Consider the following 19,375-nt stretch of genomic DNA (forward strand, 5'->3'; position numbering starts at 1 on the left):
CTTTGACAGTTGTGGGTAGTCAGCTGATCATGAACTCCCAGTGTGATCCTGAGATGTATAAATGGGAATCTTGAATAGGAGCAGAGAGGTTGTTTTCTCTCTATTTGGCACTGGTGTGATCACTGCTGGACTCTTGTGTCCAGTTCAGGTGCCCACAATTCAAGAATGATGCTTTTAAATTGGAGCGGGTTCAGAGAAGAGCCATGAGAATGTTTAAAGGGTTAGAAAACCTGCCTTGTAGCAATAGACTCAAAGAGCTCAATCTATTTAGCCTAACAGGTTGTAATCAAGTCACTGCTTAACCTTCTCTATCTCCATGGGGAGCAAATATTAATGGGCTTTTCAGTCTAGCAGAGAAAGGTCTATCATGGTCCAATGGCTGGAAGTTGAAGCTAGGCAAATTCAGACTGGAGATAAGTGAGAGTAATAAACCATTAGAACAGTTTACCAAGGGTTTACCCAAGCCCGGCACTCAGGGCTGAAGCTCCTGGGTCCCAGCAAGTCTAATGCCAGGCCTGGTGACTCCCATTACAATGGGGTCCTGACCCACAGTTTGAGAACCACTGTGCTAGAGGATCACAATGGTCCCTGCTGGCTTTGCAATCTCTGAATTAATGTGAAGTTGGCACTTGATTAAGTGGTCTCTTCGTTTACTGAGATGGAAGGTGTGACGAACTGGGACTGTTCCTACTGTGGTCTGTGAATGCTGAGTGGGGGGTGTTGGCCTGGGAGGACGATCTGCACGGGGGGATGGGAGACTGGCTGGAGGGAAAATGCCTGAGCATGTAACGTGAGAACCCAGGAAGGGGTTAGAGGCCAGGTGACACCTCTGCCCAGGAAGCTGAACAAAGGCTGGGGGAGGAGACGCTGGAAAGTGAGGGTTTCAGGAGGTGGCTGGGGAATGGAGGGAAGCCCAGACAGGGCTCTGACCCCCTAAGGGGGCTGTGGTGCTCCTGGGACCCCAAGATGGACCTAACTGGGGAGGATCCTGTTGTCTGTACCGGCAATACCTGATTTGGACTGTGTTCCTGGCGTCTAAATAAACCACCTGCTTTACTGGCTGGCTAAGAGTCCTGGTGAATCGCAGGAAGCTGGGGGTGCAGGGCCCTGACTCCCCCCCACTCTGTGACAGGAGGGTATACTGGAGAGACCATCTCAGATCCAAGATGTGGGTTTACAAGTCCCCAAAGAGGCTGGGGCTTGGAAATCTGGAATGGGACCAGGCTGGTGTAGCTACTGCAGCAGCAGCCTGTAGGGGGCACACTACCTCTGCAGTTCCCCAAAGTCACACAATGTGTGTAACCTGTTGCAAACTCTAGGGGATGCTAGTTTATTAATAACAGAGCTTTGAAATAGCCCTATACATGTACACAAAGCCTGGGAAAAGAGACAGCTGCCCTGAAATGCTCTATACTAGGAGCCAAATGGAAATATTTTATCTTGTTTCATTTAAAAGCTACAAACATTTAAAGGTATGAGCCAGTTTTCTTCAAACATGGCTTGTTTTTTGTAGATTTCATTGAGACTTTACAAAATCCCATTAGAAGACTCTGCCATATCACCTGTGTAGTGATATGTGGTTTGGGGGGTGGGTATTCCATGCTGTATGCTAGAAAAATAGCCCATTTTAAGCTCGGGGGGAGGGGAGGATTTTCATCCTGAACTTTGCATTTCCAAATTTTGAAGGCTTGATTTCTCATCCGTGATCACTGTGTGATTTTCATGGAACTTGTTCTGATCACTACATCATCCCATTACAAAAACGCCAAATCGCTTAAACCAGGTTAAAAAGTTTGTTTTTAAATATCATGTAATACGATCTGTGGGCTGTAATCGTTTAGTCTCGTTTTGGTTGTGAGGCTAGTGGGCGGGTGCATGTGCTCATGCTAGATAGTGGTCCCTTCTGACCTTACCCTCTCAAACCTAACAAATGCCTAGGCAGGCGTGAGGGAGGCGCAAGTCAGTCAAATGATGGCTCCAGCTGAAAGACTGAATGATTCAGACAAGAATCCCTCTTGCCCGTCTTATTTTAGCCTGACTGATCCCTGTGTGCCACACACATTTGATGTCCCTGAGTTTGTATTGTTGAAAACGATTGACATCCGCAACAAAGGATCACACAGCTGAGGCTAGGGAGAGATTTATTTACCCTCATGGGAAGTGTCTCGCAGCATTTTAAGTTTCCGGTATGAATATTTCTCCTGTGTCCCTCAGTTTGGTTCTTTGTCACCCACTGAATCTAACAGTTGGGCTGTGGCAACCGGAGGGATGTGATGGGGAACTGGCGATGGGGCTTTCTGTAGAGCATGATCCTTATCGAACCCTTTGCTGCATTTGAGCTCATCACTCCAGTCTGGCTTCTGGCCCTAGGGACCTGCTCCAATGCCCACTGAGCCAGGGGGAGTCTTTCCCTTTATTTCAGTGGGTTTTGGATCAGGCCCTTAGCTGGCGGCACTATCCCAAGAGCTGCCAGGCCTAGAGGGCAGATGCCGGGGGCGCAGCTCGCACTGAGAGTGGAGTGACGAGGCACGCTGAGCTTGCTGCCTCTAGGCAGCCGACTGGTCAATGTCGATGCTCTCGTCGGAGGGCTGCCTCACTCGGATCTGGGGGTTCTCCTTCCGAGGCCCCTGTGAGGCTTCCAGCCGGCTGGGTACCTTGAGGCGGGTGCCGGGTGTGGGGGGCTCGCTGGCCTCATCTTCCGTCTCTTCCTCCTCGATGCGGCCCACCAATTCGGGGTCCTCGCCGCGGCGGGGGTTGGGAGAGGGGAAGCCGCCCTCGCCCCTCAGACGCAAAAGGTGGTGGTGGGCCCGGTTGCTCCTCCCGAAATTCTTCAGGCTGACGGCGGGGGAGGCGGCTGCGGTCAGGAAGCGGTTGAGCAAGGGCGTGTGCATGCGGGGCAGGCTGGGTGAGGCCTCCACCTGCTGGCTCTGCTCCGGGTCGTCGCTCATCCTGGGGAAGGAGCGTGGGATTAGGGCACGAGCTCTGTGTTTGGCAACTGGAGCGAGGGCTGCTGTCGCCCCTCGCCTCACAAACCAAGTTCCCAAACGCAATTGAACGGGGTTAGCATAAGAAAAATTGTTACTCAAAGTAGCCCCGTCTCCCTCACAGACCTGCTCCTGTGCATCCTGGAGCCAGAGCCGCTGCCTAGGCGGCGGTTTTTACTCCTGTTAGCTCAACGCCAAGGGAGCTGGAGTCTCTTTTGGCTCATGCATCATCAAGAGTGAGACACGCTCCCAGTGCAGAGCCAGATGATTCTGCACCAAATTTGCTTGGTAAAGTAAGAGATGTTTTCCCTGACTACAAGCCCTGCAATCTCACTGCAGGCTGGGTTCTTCCTAGTTCATGCAGCTTGGTAAATAATTCAGATTATTCAGACCAGAGTCTTCCCTCACTTACTCTAGTGCACCCAATTGTCTTCATGTTCTGCCCTCAATTACCCCTGCAGACAACGGGGTTCACTTAGGTGTAACTAAGGGCAGAATTTGACCTGCAGATCTTTATAAATGGATGAGGCACAAGCTAGAACTCCCCACCCCCCAGCTTGCCTCTTAGATTCCAGGCTCAGTTTGTGACACAAGTAGTTATTAGAAAAATCACTTTCCTACTTGTAAACTGAGTAAATCTGATCTGGTGTGACTGAGAGGCAAGAAAGGGGAGCCCGCAGGGCCCTTTTTAGAGTGGCTTTTCAGGTCCAAACCACCCTTCAGAGCAATCCCAGAGGCTCTCGGCCATAGCTGCTGCTTCAGGAAAGCTGCTGTTTTCGTTCTGAATGATCCTGCTGCCCTTACCGCATATCGAAGGTGGATCCCAGGAAGGAGGGCTTCAAGGTCTCGGCAGCTGTGGCAATGGTGTAAGGCGGCTGAGCTGTGGATTCATTCCAGTATTTGTCCTTCCCTGTCAGAGGCAGGTTCTGGTACATGTCATCCACGGAGAGCAGGGACACCTAAGGGCGGCAAAGGGCAGGCTCAGCTTCAAAAGGAGGAACAGAGCATGCCACAGGCTGGTTGGGTCTTTAAGGGGAGTGGGGCGCAGTCTTGCCTGTGAGGGATCAGCTGATCTGATGCTCTGGCATCAGGGGTTTCAATTCAGTTATCAGAGCCAGCTGGGGAAGCATCGGTTGATTTCCAGAAAGGGCTAAGGGGGTAGGCCTGGGAGTGGGCCAAACCCTAGGCAGGTGGCCTGGAGAGAGACTGGGAATAAGGATCTAGATTGGGGGAAAGGCTCCAGGGAGGGAGCCCTGAGGAGCAGCAGCTCAGGTAGGAGCTGGGCATCCCGGGAGGAAGCAGGGAGGGTCAGCACTCAGCAGGCGGAAGGGGATCGCAGGAGGGGCAGAGACCCTTCTATTTTGCGTATCCCTTGGGACCATTGTCTGTTTGTTAGCAGTGCCCATGCGGGGGTGCTGCGAGAGAAGGCAGGCCACGAGGGTGACCCTGACACGTTTTGTGCATCGAAGGCAAAACTCCCCCTCACTCCAGTGAGGATGTTGCCTGAGTATAGAGTCAGACCTGGAGGCTGCATTCGCACAGGGTCTCATCCTGTACCCACTCCAGCCAAAGGCAGTGGGGGCAGAACTGGGCACCAGGGAGAAGCATTCTGTGATGGAACAATCCTCCGGCTCCACACTTTCCTAGCGTTTCTCCTTTATTTGTTTCCATTTCTCCTGTGGATTTTTTTATGGCTGGTGCATGGTGCAGCCTATTTAATCCCAGAGGCTGATGTCTGCCACCCACCGCATGGGTGTTAGCAGCGCTAGCTTCTCCCTGTCACACGGGCACCATCCCCTGGGGCTCAGCTTCACCCCTGTTCTGGAGAGACCCCAAAGTTGAAGTTCAGATACAGCCCATTCATTCTGTGTCTTCTCCACTGCAATGCCAATGAGGATCACTTGTGATGTCAGTTTTGTGATGTGGACATCTGCCTGCTGAGAGCCCCAGTTCACTGGATCTAGGAACCTCGGAACGCCTATACAAGGGCTGGATTTGAATCTGACTTGGAGGCAAAAGGCTTCCTGTCCTGCCCCTAATCCTGGCCTGTAGCATCTCTGTGCAGCCCTGATTATTCCAGTTTGATGGAACAGCCCCCGAGGCGTCGAAGATGTGCTCCCGGCCGGCACACCTGTCTACACCACAGCCCCTTTGGAGGGACGGGACGCACCTGCAAGTTCCTGTCGATCAGCTTGTTAGTTTCAAAGTCATCGTCATCCTCTCCAAATGGGTTAATGATCTGTTCTGCGACCTGGAGAATGAAGGCAGAACACCCCATGAGACACACGCACTCAGACACCAGGCTAAGGGGTCTCTGATGCTTGTGAAACACGCTGCACTGCAAGCTGTTACTATGATGGCCACTGGCGCATTAGGGGCTGCGTAGTGTGTACATAACCCGTCCCTTCCCCAAGGAGATCATAGTACAAATGTGGATGAGGATGTGGACTATGCATCTGAATACACCAGTCTGAGAGATGTGGGCACTTGCTTTCTGATCTTTTCTCTTTCTCCTCATTTCGGTGGTGGATTTTCACTTGAAGGCTTTACCGAAAAGGAGCCTCTTAAGCAGGGATTTGCAGCCCTGGAGGCCTCTGCTTGCCCGCAGAAGAGGTACAGATGGGAAGTGGTGCTGTAATCTTCCCTGATGCTGAGACACATCTGCCCTGAGCTGGAGAGACCCCTTCCAGGGCAGAGAGGGGAGCTCAGTCCCAGGGGCCCATTCTGTCATTGCTCAAAGGTCCACAAGAGGGGGCCAGTCAGAGAGAACTAAGTTGCGTGAGGAGGACACTTCTCCCACTAGGTATTGGGCCAAGATCCCAATTCATCTCTCACTGAGTCCGTCAGATCGGAAAGACTCGCTCCCCTGGGTTGCATCCACACCTGTGACTGCGAGACACAAGCTCATTGCTGCCAGTTGGCAAAGGGTTCACAGCTCGGTGTCAGCAACTCCTAACGGCTGAAACACTCGCTGCGCCTAACAGATCGCTTTCATAGGATTTAGCCCTAAACGACGGGGCCTTGCAGGGCCGTCCCTAGCCATTTGGGTGCCCTATGCAGCCCCCACCCCCCCTCCCCAAGGTCTGGGAGGCAGAAGCTGTGGGGGCAACTTTTGGGGGCCCCACAGGCCCAGAGTGGCCCGGAGGACTGGGGGGGGGCAGGTAAGAGGCAGGGTGGAGGGAGTTGTCCAGGGCCCCACAACCCCCTAGGGACAGCCCTGCCCCTTGCAGGGGGGCGCTGGCCAAGGGATAGGGCTGGTCACTGGGGTTGGTGCTGCCACGTATGCAGCATGCAGCTGCCTAGGGCACCATGAAATTTGGGGCAATTTGGTGCCCCAAATTTCATAGTGCCCTAGGCAGTTGCGTATGCCTAAGGATGGCCCTGGGGCCTTGCAAGGGCTCCAGTGAAAGCCAGGATCATGTTGGTCATTCATATCACTGTGAAATACATATACTGATGCGATTTTAATCATTGTGCCTATATACTGCAAATCTGACCTGGTCACGCTGGGAAATATCGCTGAAGATGAGAAACTACTTTAGACAAGGATGTGAGCTGTTACAGTTAAATTTTGACTCTGCTAAGCCTGTTATCCTGCTGTTTTCCGCGTAAACGTCCTGCTGCTAATATTCTTGCTCATGACTCATTTGGCTCTTTGGACCTCGGGTCTTTGCCAATAAACGTATTTGTGTTAGAAATAACTCGTAGTGTCAAGTGAAGTGCGACTCCTCACTGGATTCACCGAGGTGACGTGCGCACTGTTCTCTTTCCGGACAGCGAGCCTGGTGCCTAGGAGCGTCCGGGGCAGGTGCTGCGCGCTGCGAGGAGCGCCGTGAGGACTTGGGGGTGGCTGTGTGTAACTTAGCACGAGCCTGCACAGAGAGGGTGAGTCTGCAGAGACCCAGAAGCAGGGGCTTGCGGGGCCAGAGGTTGTTGGTTTCAGGGAGCTGAACCCTGGCAGAGACAGACAAAGCTGCTTCATGCTAAGGGCAGGCAGTGGGTGCCCCTGGGGAGCATCACAGTGACCTAGAAGTGAAGGGCCCCTCATTGATTCCCCTGACATCCCCCAATGCCCCACGTCGTGTTCACAGGGGGGATAGGGGCTGCATGGAAGTCTGACAACCAGGGGCAAGGTCAGATCTCCCACCACGCTGGTGCCCGGCAGGGTCCTGCGCCAGGAACGTGCTCACCTTCAGCCAGCCGGCATAGAAGAAGAACTGCAGGAGGGTGGTCAGAGGGACGTACAGATCCAGATCCCGGTCCTGATCCTGCTCTGGGTCCAGGGGCTCCAGAAACTGCCGCCCGATCACACAGAAGGCGAAGAAGGAATAGACAGCGATTGTGACTACCTGCAGCAGAGGCACTCCGTTAGCCAGAGCCGGGTGGGGAGGAGCCGCTGGCTAGTCCCAGTGCACATGGGAAATCCTAAAGCGGGAACTACTGCTTTGGAAAATGAGACTAGATAGAGTTTGGCAGACGGAGATAGATGAGAGTAACACTGAGATCCCACCACTGGTGAGCGTGAAAGAGTCTGTGGCACGTCTCACAAGAGTAGCTGTGCTGTGTAAGTTGGTATACTGGCCAAATTCCGACCCGGGGTGATTCCATGCTGCCGCTCTACACTCTTCCTACAGTTTCATTAGGAAACGGGATCCTTCTTCCCTCCCTGTTTGAACCCCCGCTTGTCCAATGTTGCTGTGTGCTGTTAAATAGCTGCTGCACCCCACCCCAGAGGTGGATGCAGTGTAGTGGTGGGTGAAGCGCCAAATGCTTTGGGATGAAAAGTAATAGAGAAATTCAAGTTGTATCTAGGAAGACATGGATCTACCTCACCATGGGTCAGCCCCCAGGGCCCCACAAGTGCTCTGAAGATGCTGCATGTAAAAGGTAATCTCAACCCTGTAGAACTAGCCTGAAGCGGCTTACATGTGAAGGGTGTTTGGTTGGCAGGGAAGGGAGCTGTCGCTTTGATTCCCTTGCTGAGATGGGGCAGGCTGGAGGGGTCAGTTTCCATGGGCCATGTGGTTCCCACCTCCGGATCCCAGTGGAGGGTTGGGAATGGAGGGTGAGCCGAAGGCCGGGCGCTCACTGACCTGTGTGTACACCAGTGGGATGCTGATCCAGTCGTAGTGGAACAACATGCTGCATTTGGCACGGTACAGATTCAGCTCCTATGCAGAGCGGGGAATGGGGGGGTTATCACCTGGGTGACAGCAGCCTTGGACAAGCTCCCCCCACCAGCAGCTGACACCCCAGATCCCAGCAACAAGCCCCCAGAGCCACATCCCCTCCCATCCCTTGACTTTCCAGTCCCCCCCAAACTTACATCTATGAGTAAGCGGAGGGCCACGTCGTCCCTGACCCGCCCGTCTCGCCTCGCCTGGGCAGCCAGGTTGGTGAACCACACGCAGGGGATCCAGTACTTGTTAAAGTCCGAGTGGAGGCTCTCAAACTTCTTGCGCTCTTCCTGTGTCATGAAGCCTGCAGCGTGGGAGATGGCAGGTAGGGTAGAGACTCAGGGTCCCTTTTCCAACCCCTTGCTTGGCCCCTGCTCAGCACTGGTGAGAGGGACCAGGCTGTCTGGCCTGGTTGCAGCAGCCCTCAATCCTCAGAACAGATACGGTGCGGGCAGCAGCAGGGCAAGCTCCCCACACGGTGCCCCATCAAGGTGCACCCATCTTGAGATGGGGGACACCCTCTCCAGGAGGCAGATCAGTCTCCATGACCCACTCAGTCCTTGATCTCTCTGCTTGATCTCTCAGCGGGATGCTGGTGTACAGGGCCCACCACCGGTTCACCATCAGCGTGACGTAAAAACCTTGATCTCTCTGCCAGCAAGGGAGTTGGTTGTGTGGGGTGGGTTTTGTGATGGGCACCCCTGTTCTTATCAGGAAGTGGATTGAGACCAAAGCTCATTTCACACAGGCCACCAGGCAGCCATCAGCTGATAGCAACTCCCAGTTACTACAGACTTGGGCTGGATCTGAGCTCTGCCTCCCAGCACCACCCCCGGAGCTGTCCAGCCCTCTTTCTGTGACTCAGCCAGCCATGGGGATCCTCTGGAACCAGTTCCATCCCTCTGCCTCAGTAACTGGTGATGAACTAGATGTGGTTTCACTGCTAACCTGGCCTCCTGGTTGCCCAGGAAGGAGTCGCTCCAGGGTCACAGATTCCAGACCCCTGGAGAAATGGCCCCTAGAGTCTACGTTCAGTGGCAGGAGTAGGAGACTCCAAGGCCACCACTGAGCACATCATGGCCTGCTGCTGGGATAGGCTCAGGAGTGACCGCGCTCTTATGCCTGGTGGAGAACAGGCACCATGGCCTCAGCTGGGATTGTAGCAGGGGAGGCTGATTCCCAGCAGGAGCACCGAGATTTCCAATCCCACCCTGAAATCCTGGCCCCGTGGAAGTCAAGGCGAGTTTTGCCATTAACTTCTGCCAGGCCCCACCCCCTCCCCATTGCTCCCTGGGCTAGCAGGGGCGGGGTGCCCCTGTGGCTAGCATTCTGCTCAGCCACCTGGGGCACTGGGTTCAGCTTCCAGTCCCTGCTTGCTCCGAGTCTGCAGCTGCCGCAGAGACTGCCTTGCATTGCTCCAGGCTGCTGGCAGGAGTAAAATCAGGCCTCATGAGGGTACAAAGCAGAGGGAGAAGTGGGTCCCTCGGGATGGGAGGGGGACAGGAAATTGTCCGTGCAAGAAAACACCCTGCCAAGCTAGGCTTTCCCTGGACACTGACCTTAACTTCAGCCTTGGCTGCGCCTTAGGCAGATAGTTGCTGGCTGTAGCCTGGAAACTAACCAACGCATCAGTGCTCTGCTCAGGCCCTGAGATGAGCTTACCTGCTTCTACCAAATGGTCCATGGTTGGAAACCTCTTGAGCACCCTGGTGCTGACAGAGCGCAGGATGAGCACGGAGGATAAGTTGGCGTAACGGATGAGCGAGCGCCGCAGGATCCTCCCCTTTTCATCCTTCCCGTGGACGGTGCTGGAGATGACGCACATCAGCTGGTCAGGCAGCGGGATGCTGGTGTACTGAGCCCACCACCGGTTCACGATCAGCGTGACGTAAAAACCTGCCCAAGGAGACAGCCCACGGGGGCACGGTTACTAGCTGGGGAGGCAGCGCCGGCAGCTGCAGCTGAGCATCGGAGGCCCAGCAATGAGAGAGACAGGAGCAAATGGGTTCGTTAACTAGGGATGGCGTCCGGTGACGTGCAGGTTGTGCTGAGCGTGAGGGCCTGGCAGAGCTGCAGTGGCGGACGTTGCTGTGTTGCCTTGTCTAGATGGGATGTGAGCTCACGTGTGCTAACGGACAGGTTTGAAAAAACAAGTGCAGACAAGGCTCATGGGGCCCCATTTCCAAAGGAATCTAGGCACCTAGCGAGACTGACAAGTGCTTCTGGAAATCCCACTAGGTCCCTCTCTCAAGCTCTTTGAAAATCTGGCCCATTGCCTTCAACATCCGCTAAACTGGGTGAGTGAAAACCTATCCGTCCTCCACTAGCCTTAACGTGACCCGTTCAGCATGTCTGAGGCCTTCACCCTAGAAGCCTTCTCCAATGCATTAGTTGGAAGGTGTTAGCCCGCATGTTAACATCAGCCCTTTGAATCCAAGTCTAAGCCAAGCCTGAGCAACAGCAGGGCGAAAACTCTTTGTTCCCCCTTCACGTAAGAACCAAAAGGTCCACACGGAAGCCAGGGCAAAGCAGACCTCGCATAGCTCATATTCCCAACGCAGAAACAAAGCTGGCGTTTGGGGGCGGGGGCAGGGCCAGGAATGCTCCACCCTTTCCACACACTGTAAAGAAGAGAGAGATTTTCTCCTCGGCAGGCAGGAGACCTGTCAGTTTCCGCCTGTGACAACGGTACCAGGACTCTGATCACTGGACCATCAATTAATTCCATCGCTCTGGCAAAGCTGGGCCTAACGGGGGATGGGCAGGAGATCACGACAAGGCTAATTAACTCATGAGCCCAGAAAGTAGAAGAGGCACGGGAAGGAAGAGCAGGGGGATAGACTAGAGCAGAGAGAAGCAACATGACTGACCCACCCACCTACCCACTCTCGGAGCCAGAGCCCTCTGCCTCTCAGAAACCTTCTATCTCCCCCCTCCAGGGCTGTGTGCACTAAGGGTTGCATGCAGCTGTAAGTACAGAGCTGCACAAGTTTGTAAGGTTGGTGGGGAGACCGCTGTACATAAATTGCACAAGGTAGGTAAGCAGAAGACGGGCTCCGAGCGGTTCGTGGCTAGAAAAGAGACAGGAGTGGGAAGACACCCGGTCACCATGTTTGTCTGGTTTCTGTGGGAGACGGATTTCTCTGTGGCAGGAGAGATAAAGAGGAGCTGAGCTGTTTGGAGGGACATTGTGCTTTTCCTTTGACTCATTTCCCCTGGCAATAGCGGAAGGCTCAGGACTGACATCCGATAACCTACAGCTGGGCTTGAATGAACAGCTCAAGCATTTAGCCAGACTCTGGCTGAATTCCTTAGAAGAGATTTTGTAAAGAGCAGTGAAAAGACTGGAATCCCTGAGGGAACAGCTGGTAGAGCCATCAGCTGATCCCTTTCAGGGATGCTCAGACAGGGTGAAATTAATTCACCCTGTTGGTGCGCACACCTTGTGCCAGCCAGCTAGCTCTCTGCACAGGGGTGAATATCAGGCCTGGGCACCAGGGGGCAGCCCGAGGGCGGGCAGGCAGCCACCCGAGCTCATCAGGCTAGCTGCTGCAGGAGTCACCTCTCAGAAAGGAGCAAAGAAGTTCCTCATTTCTCCTGCACAAGGGAGGGGCAGGGGGGCACTAAATAACATGCCAGTCACCTGTCAGAGATAAGCCCGTTCCCAAGGCACAGCGGGGTGGGGAGAGCTGGTCAGGGGCACCACTGCATTCCCACAAACACCTCCCAGCAGGGGAAGCTTTGGCTGGGCGAGGGCTTCTTTTATCCGGGAAATGTCTAATCATTAACCCCTCGCTCCCGTTCTCCAGTCTCCCCACTCCTGCTCGGGGCCCCCTCTCACCCCGCCCTCCTAGCCGTGCCCTCTGCTCACACATACAACCGTCCCTCACATTTTTGCAGGATCCTAAATGTGCTGCACTTATCCACGGGGGTCGCTGAAATGCAGCCACCTCTGGGGCAGAACAGCAGTGCTACATAACAGCTCAGCAGAACATGTGAAGGAGAATGCTGCAGGGGGACTAGAGAGGCCGAATGGACTGTAGTGGGAGGAAGTGTGGTCAAGTGGCTGGAGGCAGGATGCCTGGGTTCTAGCCCTGGGTCTGCCTCTGATATGCTGTGCCGGGCGCTCGGTTTGCTCGTCTGTAATATAATGGGGATGATAGTGCTGCCCCTCCTGTGGCAGGTGCTTTGAGATCCTGGGGTGAAAGGTGCAAATGATTATTGTCACCTGAACTGGGCTAACTGCCCATGTGTTTCTGGGGCCAAAGAATCAGGGTCCCTTCCATGACTCATGCCCTGGCCCACCTGATCCATTCGCTCCAGCCTTAACCGGGCACTAAGGATGGAAAAGAAAGAGGGAGACCCAGGAGGGGGCACTTTACCCAGGACGAAGGACATGGGGATGAGGTCCGTGGAGCGGTTGCAGTACTGAGCCACTTTCACATAGACCCGCTTCTGCTCTTCAGTCAGCAGCCGCCTGCAGGGACACAAAGGGCCGGGATCAGGCGCTCACCCCGGTGTGCGTTATTGCCTGGGTCCTCCAACTCCTCTGTGCTCATCTTCAGATTCCCCTTCCTCTCACTGCCCCTTCACAGGAGCGCTACCTCCTCCCTGCTCTCTCGCTCCCCCAGTGACCCTGTGATGGATGGCTCCCTGTGGTATATTTCTTAAAGAGTTTCCACTCCGGCTGTCACGTGCCAAGCCAGGGATCTTTCACTGATGGGGCCCTGCAGGATCTCTCCAGTGACAGGTTTTCCCTGAGACTAGTATTTCCAGATGTTTTCCAGTTAAGTGGATGGATACTCTAATGGCAGGCACTGTCCATCAGCAGAAACGGGGTTAATAAAAGAGACGCAGCAACCACAAGTGGGTAAAGGACACAGGTATTTCCAGCAAGTCCGTGTGCAAGTGAAACAGACTGACTGCTGCACGAGAAGGAACAGCCTACTACTGCTGCTGGCTCATGAAATCAATCCTTCTCCACAGGTCCTGGGTTCTGTCCCTGGAGTGTGGGCAGCCCATGTGGGGAAGCCGTTCCACATACTCACCGGTAAGTGATGCTCAGCATCGCGTACAGCATGACAAAGACAAGGAACTCCTTGTAGAGCAGTTTGTAGATGCTCCCCTTCCACCTGAAGAGCAGCTTGGAGAAGCCCCCGAACTGGGCATTGGCCACCTTCAGCGTGTAGGAGACTGTCATGGCTGCCTGCCTCCGCCCGCTCTGGGCTGCAGCGGGGAGAGACGGCGTTAGAGTGAGATTCCCCCTCCGCCTCGCTGGAGCTCCACTTGTGAGTAGGAAGCTCTGCTGTCTCAAGTGCCCTGGCTGGAGGTCAGAGACTGAGCCTGAGCCCACTTCGGGCCATCAGGCTGGGGTCCAGCGGCCAGACGCATTTCCAGTGCTGGCCTCATAATCATCCCTGGCCGCAGACGCCACACTCGTCAGCCAACTGCGAGCCATGCTCGTTCAGCCACCAAGGGGCAGGCGTGCGCCTCGATGCACACCACGCGACACACCCCAGACAGTGGGCGGCGCATGTGTAAGCCACGCTAGGCGCACACGTCTCTGTCGCCCTCTAGTGGTTGTTCCACATAAGAGGCTAAGAATCTACTACATCTTTTAGCTCAGGTGGTAGAGGCTCATGCTGAGGGTCCTGTGTTCCATCCCTGGTGATGACCCACCATGATGTTGGTGGGGAAACCGTACATGTGCAAGAGCATGCACACCCAGAGCAACAACTGTTACTAGATGGCACCAGCTGATCAATACCCAGGTGAGTGCACACACCTGCACAGCAGTACCTGATGTTAGCAGACAGTACCAGCTGAGCAGATGCATCTCTTCATAAGGCCAGTTTTATTAGTACAGATTGGTTCCAATTCAGCCCAGCTGTGATCAGATACAACTGGGCTGCGCTCAGTGGAGTTACAGCCACTCACCCCATGTAACACGGCTATAATAGATAGCTCTAGGCTGCAGCCTGGCCATTATTGAAGTGACACTCTCCCTGCTTCACATGTAAACCCACAACTGGTGCAGGGCCTGGTTTGGAGGGAGGCTGGCGGGCACAGAAGCCCTTACTCAGGGGGGTCTCGCTCTGGGGAATACCCATGCCGTATGGTGCAGTTGGGTGAACACCTGCTCTTCAGGCAGGGTAAAAGTCAGCCCCTGCCTGGGATGGTTTAGCAGTATCCAGGGAAAGGGAATGCAGCCCAAACAAGGTGGTGATCCCTCCACCTTCCCACCTTGCTTCCCAGAGTCCCTCTTAAAACCATTTAAGGAAAACAGTGCAGCTTCGGCTCAGACACTAGCATGGAGAATACACACGATTTGTTTCTGTTCCAAGAGCCGGTTAGTGGTAACAGCTGATTCTCCCACACGCTCCCCTACAAGACACTGCTAGTCCAGAACTACTTCAAGGGTGACATTCACAAATGAACGGCCCTCGGACCCCCCGCTCCTACCCACACCAGTTGCTGCTCCCCTTGATGGGAGAACCTCTTACCTGCACCAGGAGTCCAGCCTGTCCCTTTTTGTCCCACCAGCGTCCAGGCAGCGACAGAGCCTTTACGTTCTCCCTTTAAATACCTCCCCATGGCTCATAAACCGCATTCCTCAGGGTGATGGATTGGGGGTTATCGCCAGGCAGAGAACAGGGAACTCACAGGGAGGGTCACACCAGCCATGCCTCTTCCGGCTGTAGAGTTGTGTTCTGAATTTAACTGAGCCCCTCTGGCGAGGTATAGCCAGCACTCTGCCTCACAACAGTCCCAGATTGTCCTGCTGTCCTCACGCAGGCCTGCCTGGCACATGGCCACTAACATCAAATGGGCATTGCCTGCTAACTCCCCTTGTAGCAGAGATTCAGGAGAGACCCATGCACAGATGCATCCTGGGCTTCCGGCTCAACCTCCCCAGTAGCGCCAGGCATTGCTGCCAGGAGCAGGGACCTCTGGGTCATTTCCACACATGAAGTGCTGCACTGTGGGATGGCGCTGGGAGGACCAGCTGACCCTAATGCAGAGGCAATGCTTGTAGCTTCCATCCACGCTGGAGGGAAACCGTGGCAGATGGCTCTGGTTATAGGGAACCCAGGCCTGGAAAATGCCTGGTTTTGATTGCGTGTGGCAGGCCGTGATGTGCAGATAGTGCATGCTCAAGACTTCCAAGCAGGGTCATGCAGAGAGAGATCAGGCTGCTGCTCTGTGCCACTCTTTGCTCCCATAAGATTCAGCAGAATTTAAGATTTGGATTGTTTTTTTTAATTAAAGTTTCTAGCCTTTCTTGTTGCAAAGAAACCTTGTGAAGGTAACCTGACACCCCCTCCCGTCTGCAAGGAGACAGAGACAATGGTTCTAAGGGCGTGAATGTGGGTTTATTCTGGAGCCTAACGACAACAGTGAACATTGGAACATTAACACTTTCATTGCTGACTATTGCAGCCGAAGCATCCAGCTCCTCTGGGGCTGTGGTGGATTTTGGGGTTAGGAGCAGAGCTGGAGTAGGTGACCAGCCCAATTTCCCTCCTACTCTGAGCCCTGGTTTTAAGCAATGATTTAAAATTGTGCCAGTTTAACCTAAACTGAGCATTTCAATTGATTTCATTCAACTACTACAAACCTCTTATTCCAGACCAACCGTCTTGTGGTTGTTGCTGTTTGGTTTTTGTGTTAGCTCAGGGGTTCTCAAACTTCCCTGCACCGCACCCCCTTTCTGACAACAAAAATCACTACCTGACCCCAGGAGGTGGGGACCGAAGCCTGAGCCCACCCTGGGCAGGGGGTCAGGGCCAAAGCCCAAGCCCCACCACCGCAGCTGGGGGGTGGGGGCAAAGCCATAGCCCCTGGGCCTCAGCCCCAGGCAGGGGCCTGTAACCCTGAGCCCCCCACCAAGGGCCTCAGCCCCAGGCTGGGGGCCTGTAACCCTGAGCCCCCCACCAAGGGCTGAAGTCCTCAGGCAGGGGGCCTGTAACCCTGAGCCCCCCACCAAGGGCTGAAGTCCTCAGGCAGGGGGCCTGTAACCCTGAGCCCCCCACCAAGGGCTGAAGTCCTCAGGCAGGGGGCCTGTAACCCTGAGCCCCCCACCAAGGGCTGAAGTCCTCAGGCAGGGGGCCTGTAACCCTGAGCCCCCCACCAAGGGCTGAAGTCCTCAGGCAGGGGGCCTGTAACCCTGAGCCCCCCACCAAGGGCTGAAGTCCTCAGGCAGGGGGCCTGTAACCCTGAGCCCCCCACCAAGGGCTGAAGTCCTCAGGCTGGGCTTTGGCCCCGGGCAGTGGGGCTTGGCCCTGGGCCCCAGCAAGTCTAACGTCAGCCCCGGCACCCCCATTAAAATGGGGTCGTGAGTGACCCACTTTGGGGTCCCCACCCACAGCCGGAGAACTGCTGTATCAGTTTAATTCAAGTGCGAATAGGAAGAAGCAAAAGCAAAATAAGTCCCTCTTATACTGAAGTAATTGTGTCCACACATGGCTTAAAAATGAGCTCAGCTAAACCGACAAGGCCCTCGAGAGAGAACATGCTAGCAGCATCCACAGCGTTAGCGCTAAAGCACTAGGGCGTATTCTTCCTCAGCGTTGCCAACTCTCATGATTTTGTCAGGAGTCTCATGACAATTCTTGTTTTCCTTAAAGCCCCAGCGCCTGGAGTCAGGTGGATCTGTGATGGTTTCCACCTCCATTCTTTAAGAAAAAGTAACTTTTTAGCCCTCATGGCTGAGGAGAAAGCTTCAAAATGTGACCCCCAGCACACCCTAAAGGCTCAAAAAGCTGAAGGCAAATAAAACAAAGCCCACATTGATTATTTTTACATAATCTCATGATTTTAAAGCCAATCTCATGATTTTTGGTGAGCCAGATTCACCTCCCTTCACTTCACTGAGCACAGAAGAAAAGCTCCAACCAACCTTTCCACTTCTCTGCCCAGGAACCCTGAAGGCATTGGATTCTTCTGCACTGTGCTGGGGCAGCCTGGCCTTTTAAGAGCTGGACCAGGCCTGTATGACCCATCTAATTAGCCCTGCCTGTCACACCTGGGATGGGGTGTGGCGATTAATCAGTAGAACCAGCTGAGTCGGGAGGGGCTGGTTCCCTGATAAAGAACAGCAGGGAACTGCACGGAGGGGGCAGCCCAGGGAGAGAGAACTAGGGTGAGGTGGGTAGTGAGTAGGCTCCCCGTAGGGAGTCCTGAGTCTTCAGAAAGAGGCTGCAGGCAGGGACAGCCTGGGTGACACCCCTCCACCCCCGTCATCACAGGAAAGATGGGGAGTGCAGACTTGATGGGGATTTTAAGAAACTTTGTTTTAGGAAATGGTTTTGTTCTTTTAAAAAACCCGCCTGGGGAGCAGGGCAGTAGCTGAACCAGAGAAGAGTTTGTTGGGTAGCTTGAGTGAGTGAGGGAGCCCCGAAAGTGGGGAAACCAAGGCAGGGTGCCAGCAGAGTGACCTCCGCCCAGGAGCTGGCTGCTCTGTTCACAGGCACCCATTGGGGCTTTGAGACTCTGATGAGTTTGGCATCCCTCAAGCATCTCTTTATTGAATGACTGAGTTGGGTGCCCTTGGGGGGAAGTGACCATGTTTGTTCAGTGCTAGAGAGGAGCCAGTTTCTCACAGCACGGTGGATTTGAACTAACTCCCCTGGAGATTAAAAAGGAAAGCTGCCATGGAATGTAAAATAGCTTCCAGTCTCTTGAGGCTACCACACTGCTAAACTAGTTACAGTGCCCTGCCTCCGCCGGGGCGGGGGATAACAAAACACAACGTAATGAAGCAGGCGTGATGGAAACCTAACATGTCCAGCTAGGATGACCAGCACTGCAGCTGCAGGCAGATGCACAAAGAATGTCCGGCCAGCCCAGGAGCTTTCTGGGGTTTGCTTTCTAGCGTGGCATCCATGTCCCGGTAATGCTCTCACCTTCCTGCCTGGATGTGTCCTCCAGCTGCATTTCCTGCTGGAATCCGCAGGGATCGCCCTCGGGGTACTGACCTGCTAGTCAGAGCATGTTAATGAAGATATTTTGAAACGTCTTAGATCCCATTAAAGACTGATTTGCAATTTCTTTGTATAATTTACATATGCAGATTAAGTATATTTTTCTGCAGCCCCTGTGGGTCTTAAATATATTTAACTGGCATTGAGAGAACTAAATGCATTATCTTGTGAACCATTTTTTATTTCTGCGAGGCGGGGAAGAAGCTGAGCTATCCAGGTGCTGTGGTTTAAAAGACTCTTCCGTTCCTCAGACCCTTCTGGAAGGAAACCGTGTATCGCCTGAGCATCTCCGCTGTGCTAATCCCCCTCACTGCTGCATGTTTCGCACTTACCCTGAAGTAAACCCCTGGAGGAAAGCACTGATGGGATATAAATAAATGCTCAAATCAAAACAAAGCAACAACATATGGGGTGGGAGCTGCTCCTTGCCAAGCGGAGATTTCTGAGCACGTGTTCCTTGGATCTTTCTCATCTCACAGCCCTGCCTTACCTCTAGTGCTGGTGCTGGTATGGCTGATAAGGCCAGTTGGAGTCAGCATCCTGCACCCCTTTCTTCCCCCTGTCCCCACTCAGATCTTTGCACCCGCTGAAGCTGTGGGAGCTAGGGGAGAATCCGGCCTGAGGGTTATGGGAGATCCAGGCCACGCTGGAGCAGGTCACCTTGGGAGCTAGTCAGTTCCCCAGGAGAGGGCTGCAGGTTTGGGGTGTGTCGGGTGAACCTGCTTGGCCTTCCAGTGCTGAGGCTGAGTGAATGTTAATGAAACGTTCCCCGTAACACCCCCATTCCTTCCTGGGGCCAGTACGTCTCTCCACAAGGGGTTAACGCCAGCCTAGTCCGCTCCTTTCCCTGGCGTCCTGGGACGTCTCAGTTCCCAGAGCCTGGTGCCCTTGGAGAAAGGAAGGAATTAACTCCCTGCCACCCACTGCTCCACAGGGCTGCCCAGAGGATTGAGGGGGTCTGGGGCAAAGCAATTTTGGGGGGCCCTTTCCATTAAAAAAAGTTGCAATACTATAGAATCCTATATTCTTGTGGGGGTCCCTGTGGGGCCTGGGGCAAATTGCCCCACTTGCCCCCCCCCCCTTTGGGCAGCCCTGCTGCTCCATCCCCTGCACAACCCTTGCTCCCTCCCGTCTCATTTCATCCTCTGCCTCCTTGAGCCTTTGCGTGCCCGGATTCTTTGCACTGGCCGCAGCGACTCTTCCAAGGAGGAGCCGTGGCAGCTGGAGTGAA

At 54.3% G+C, this 19,375-nt stretch overlaps 1 protein-coding gene across 2 annotated transcripts; it reads right to left on the reverse strand.

The window, feature by feature from the left end:
- Positions 1 to 1,480: 1,480 nt before the first annotated feature.
- BEST4 (bestrophin 4) lies at positions 1,481 to 17,623 on the reverse strand. 2 transcript variants are annotated; one of them, XM_045028897.1, is made up of 10 exons: positions 17,061 to 17,623; positions 13,210 to 13,387; positions 12,544 to 12,638; positions 9,824 to 10,057; positions 8,311 to 8,465; positions 8,078 to 8,155; positions 7,175 to 7,333; positions 5,155 to 5,235; positions 3,789 to 3,943; positions 1,481 to 2,949 (listed from the first exon to the last, which is right to left on the reverse strand). In XM_045028897.1, the coding sequence occupies exons 1-10, from the start codon at positions 17,161 to 17,163 to the stop codon at positions 2,547 to 2,549; spliced, it is 1,641 nt and encodes a 546-aa protein (XP_044884832.1). In that variant the 5' UTR covers positions 17,164 to 17,623; the 3' UTR covers positions 1,481 to 2,546. The 2 variants fall into 2 exon arrangements, with proteins under 2 accessions (XP_044884832.1, XP_044884833.1); XM_045028898.1 differs by lacking the exons at positions 12,544 to 12,638; positions 13,210 to 13,387.
- Positions 17,624 to 19,375: the final 1,752 nt, after the last annotated feature.

The sequence above is a fragment of the Mauremys mutica genome, chromosome 8 (genome assembly GCF_020497125.1).
Source record: "Mauremys mutica isolate MM-2020 ecotype Southern chromosome 8, ASM2049712v1, whole genome shotgun sequence".
Lineage (NCBI taxonomy): Eukaryota > Metazoa > Chordata > Testudines > Geoemydidae > Mauremys > Mauremys mutica.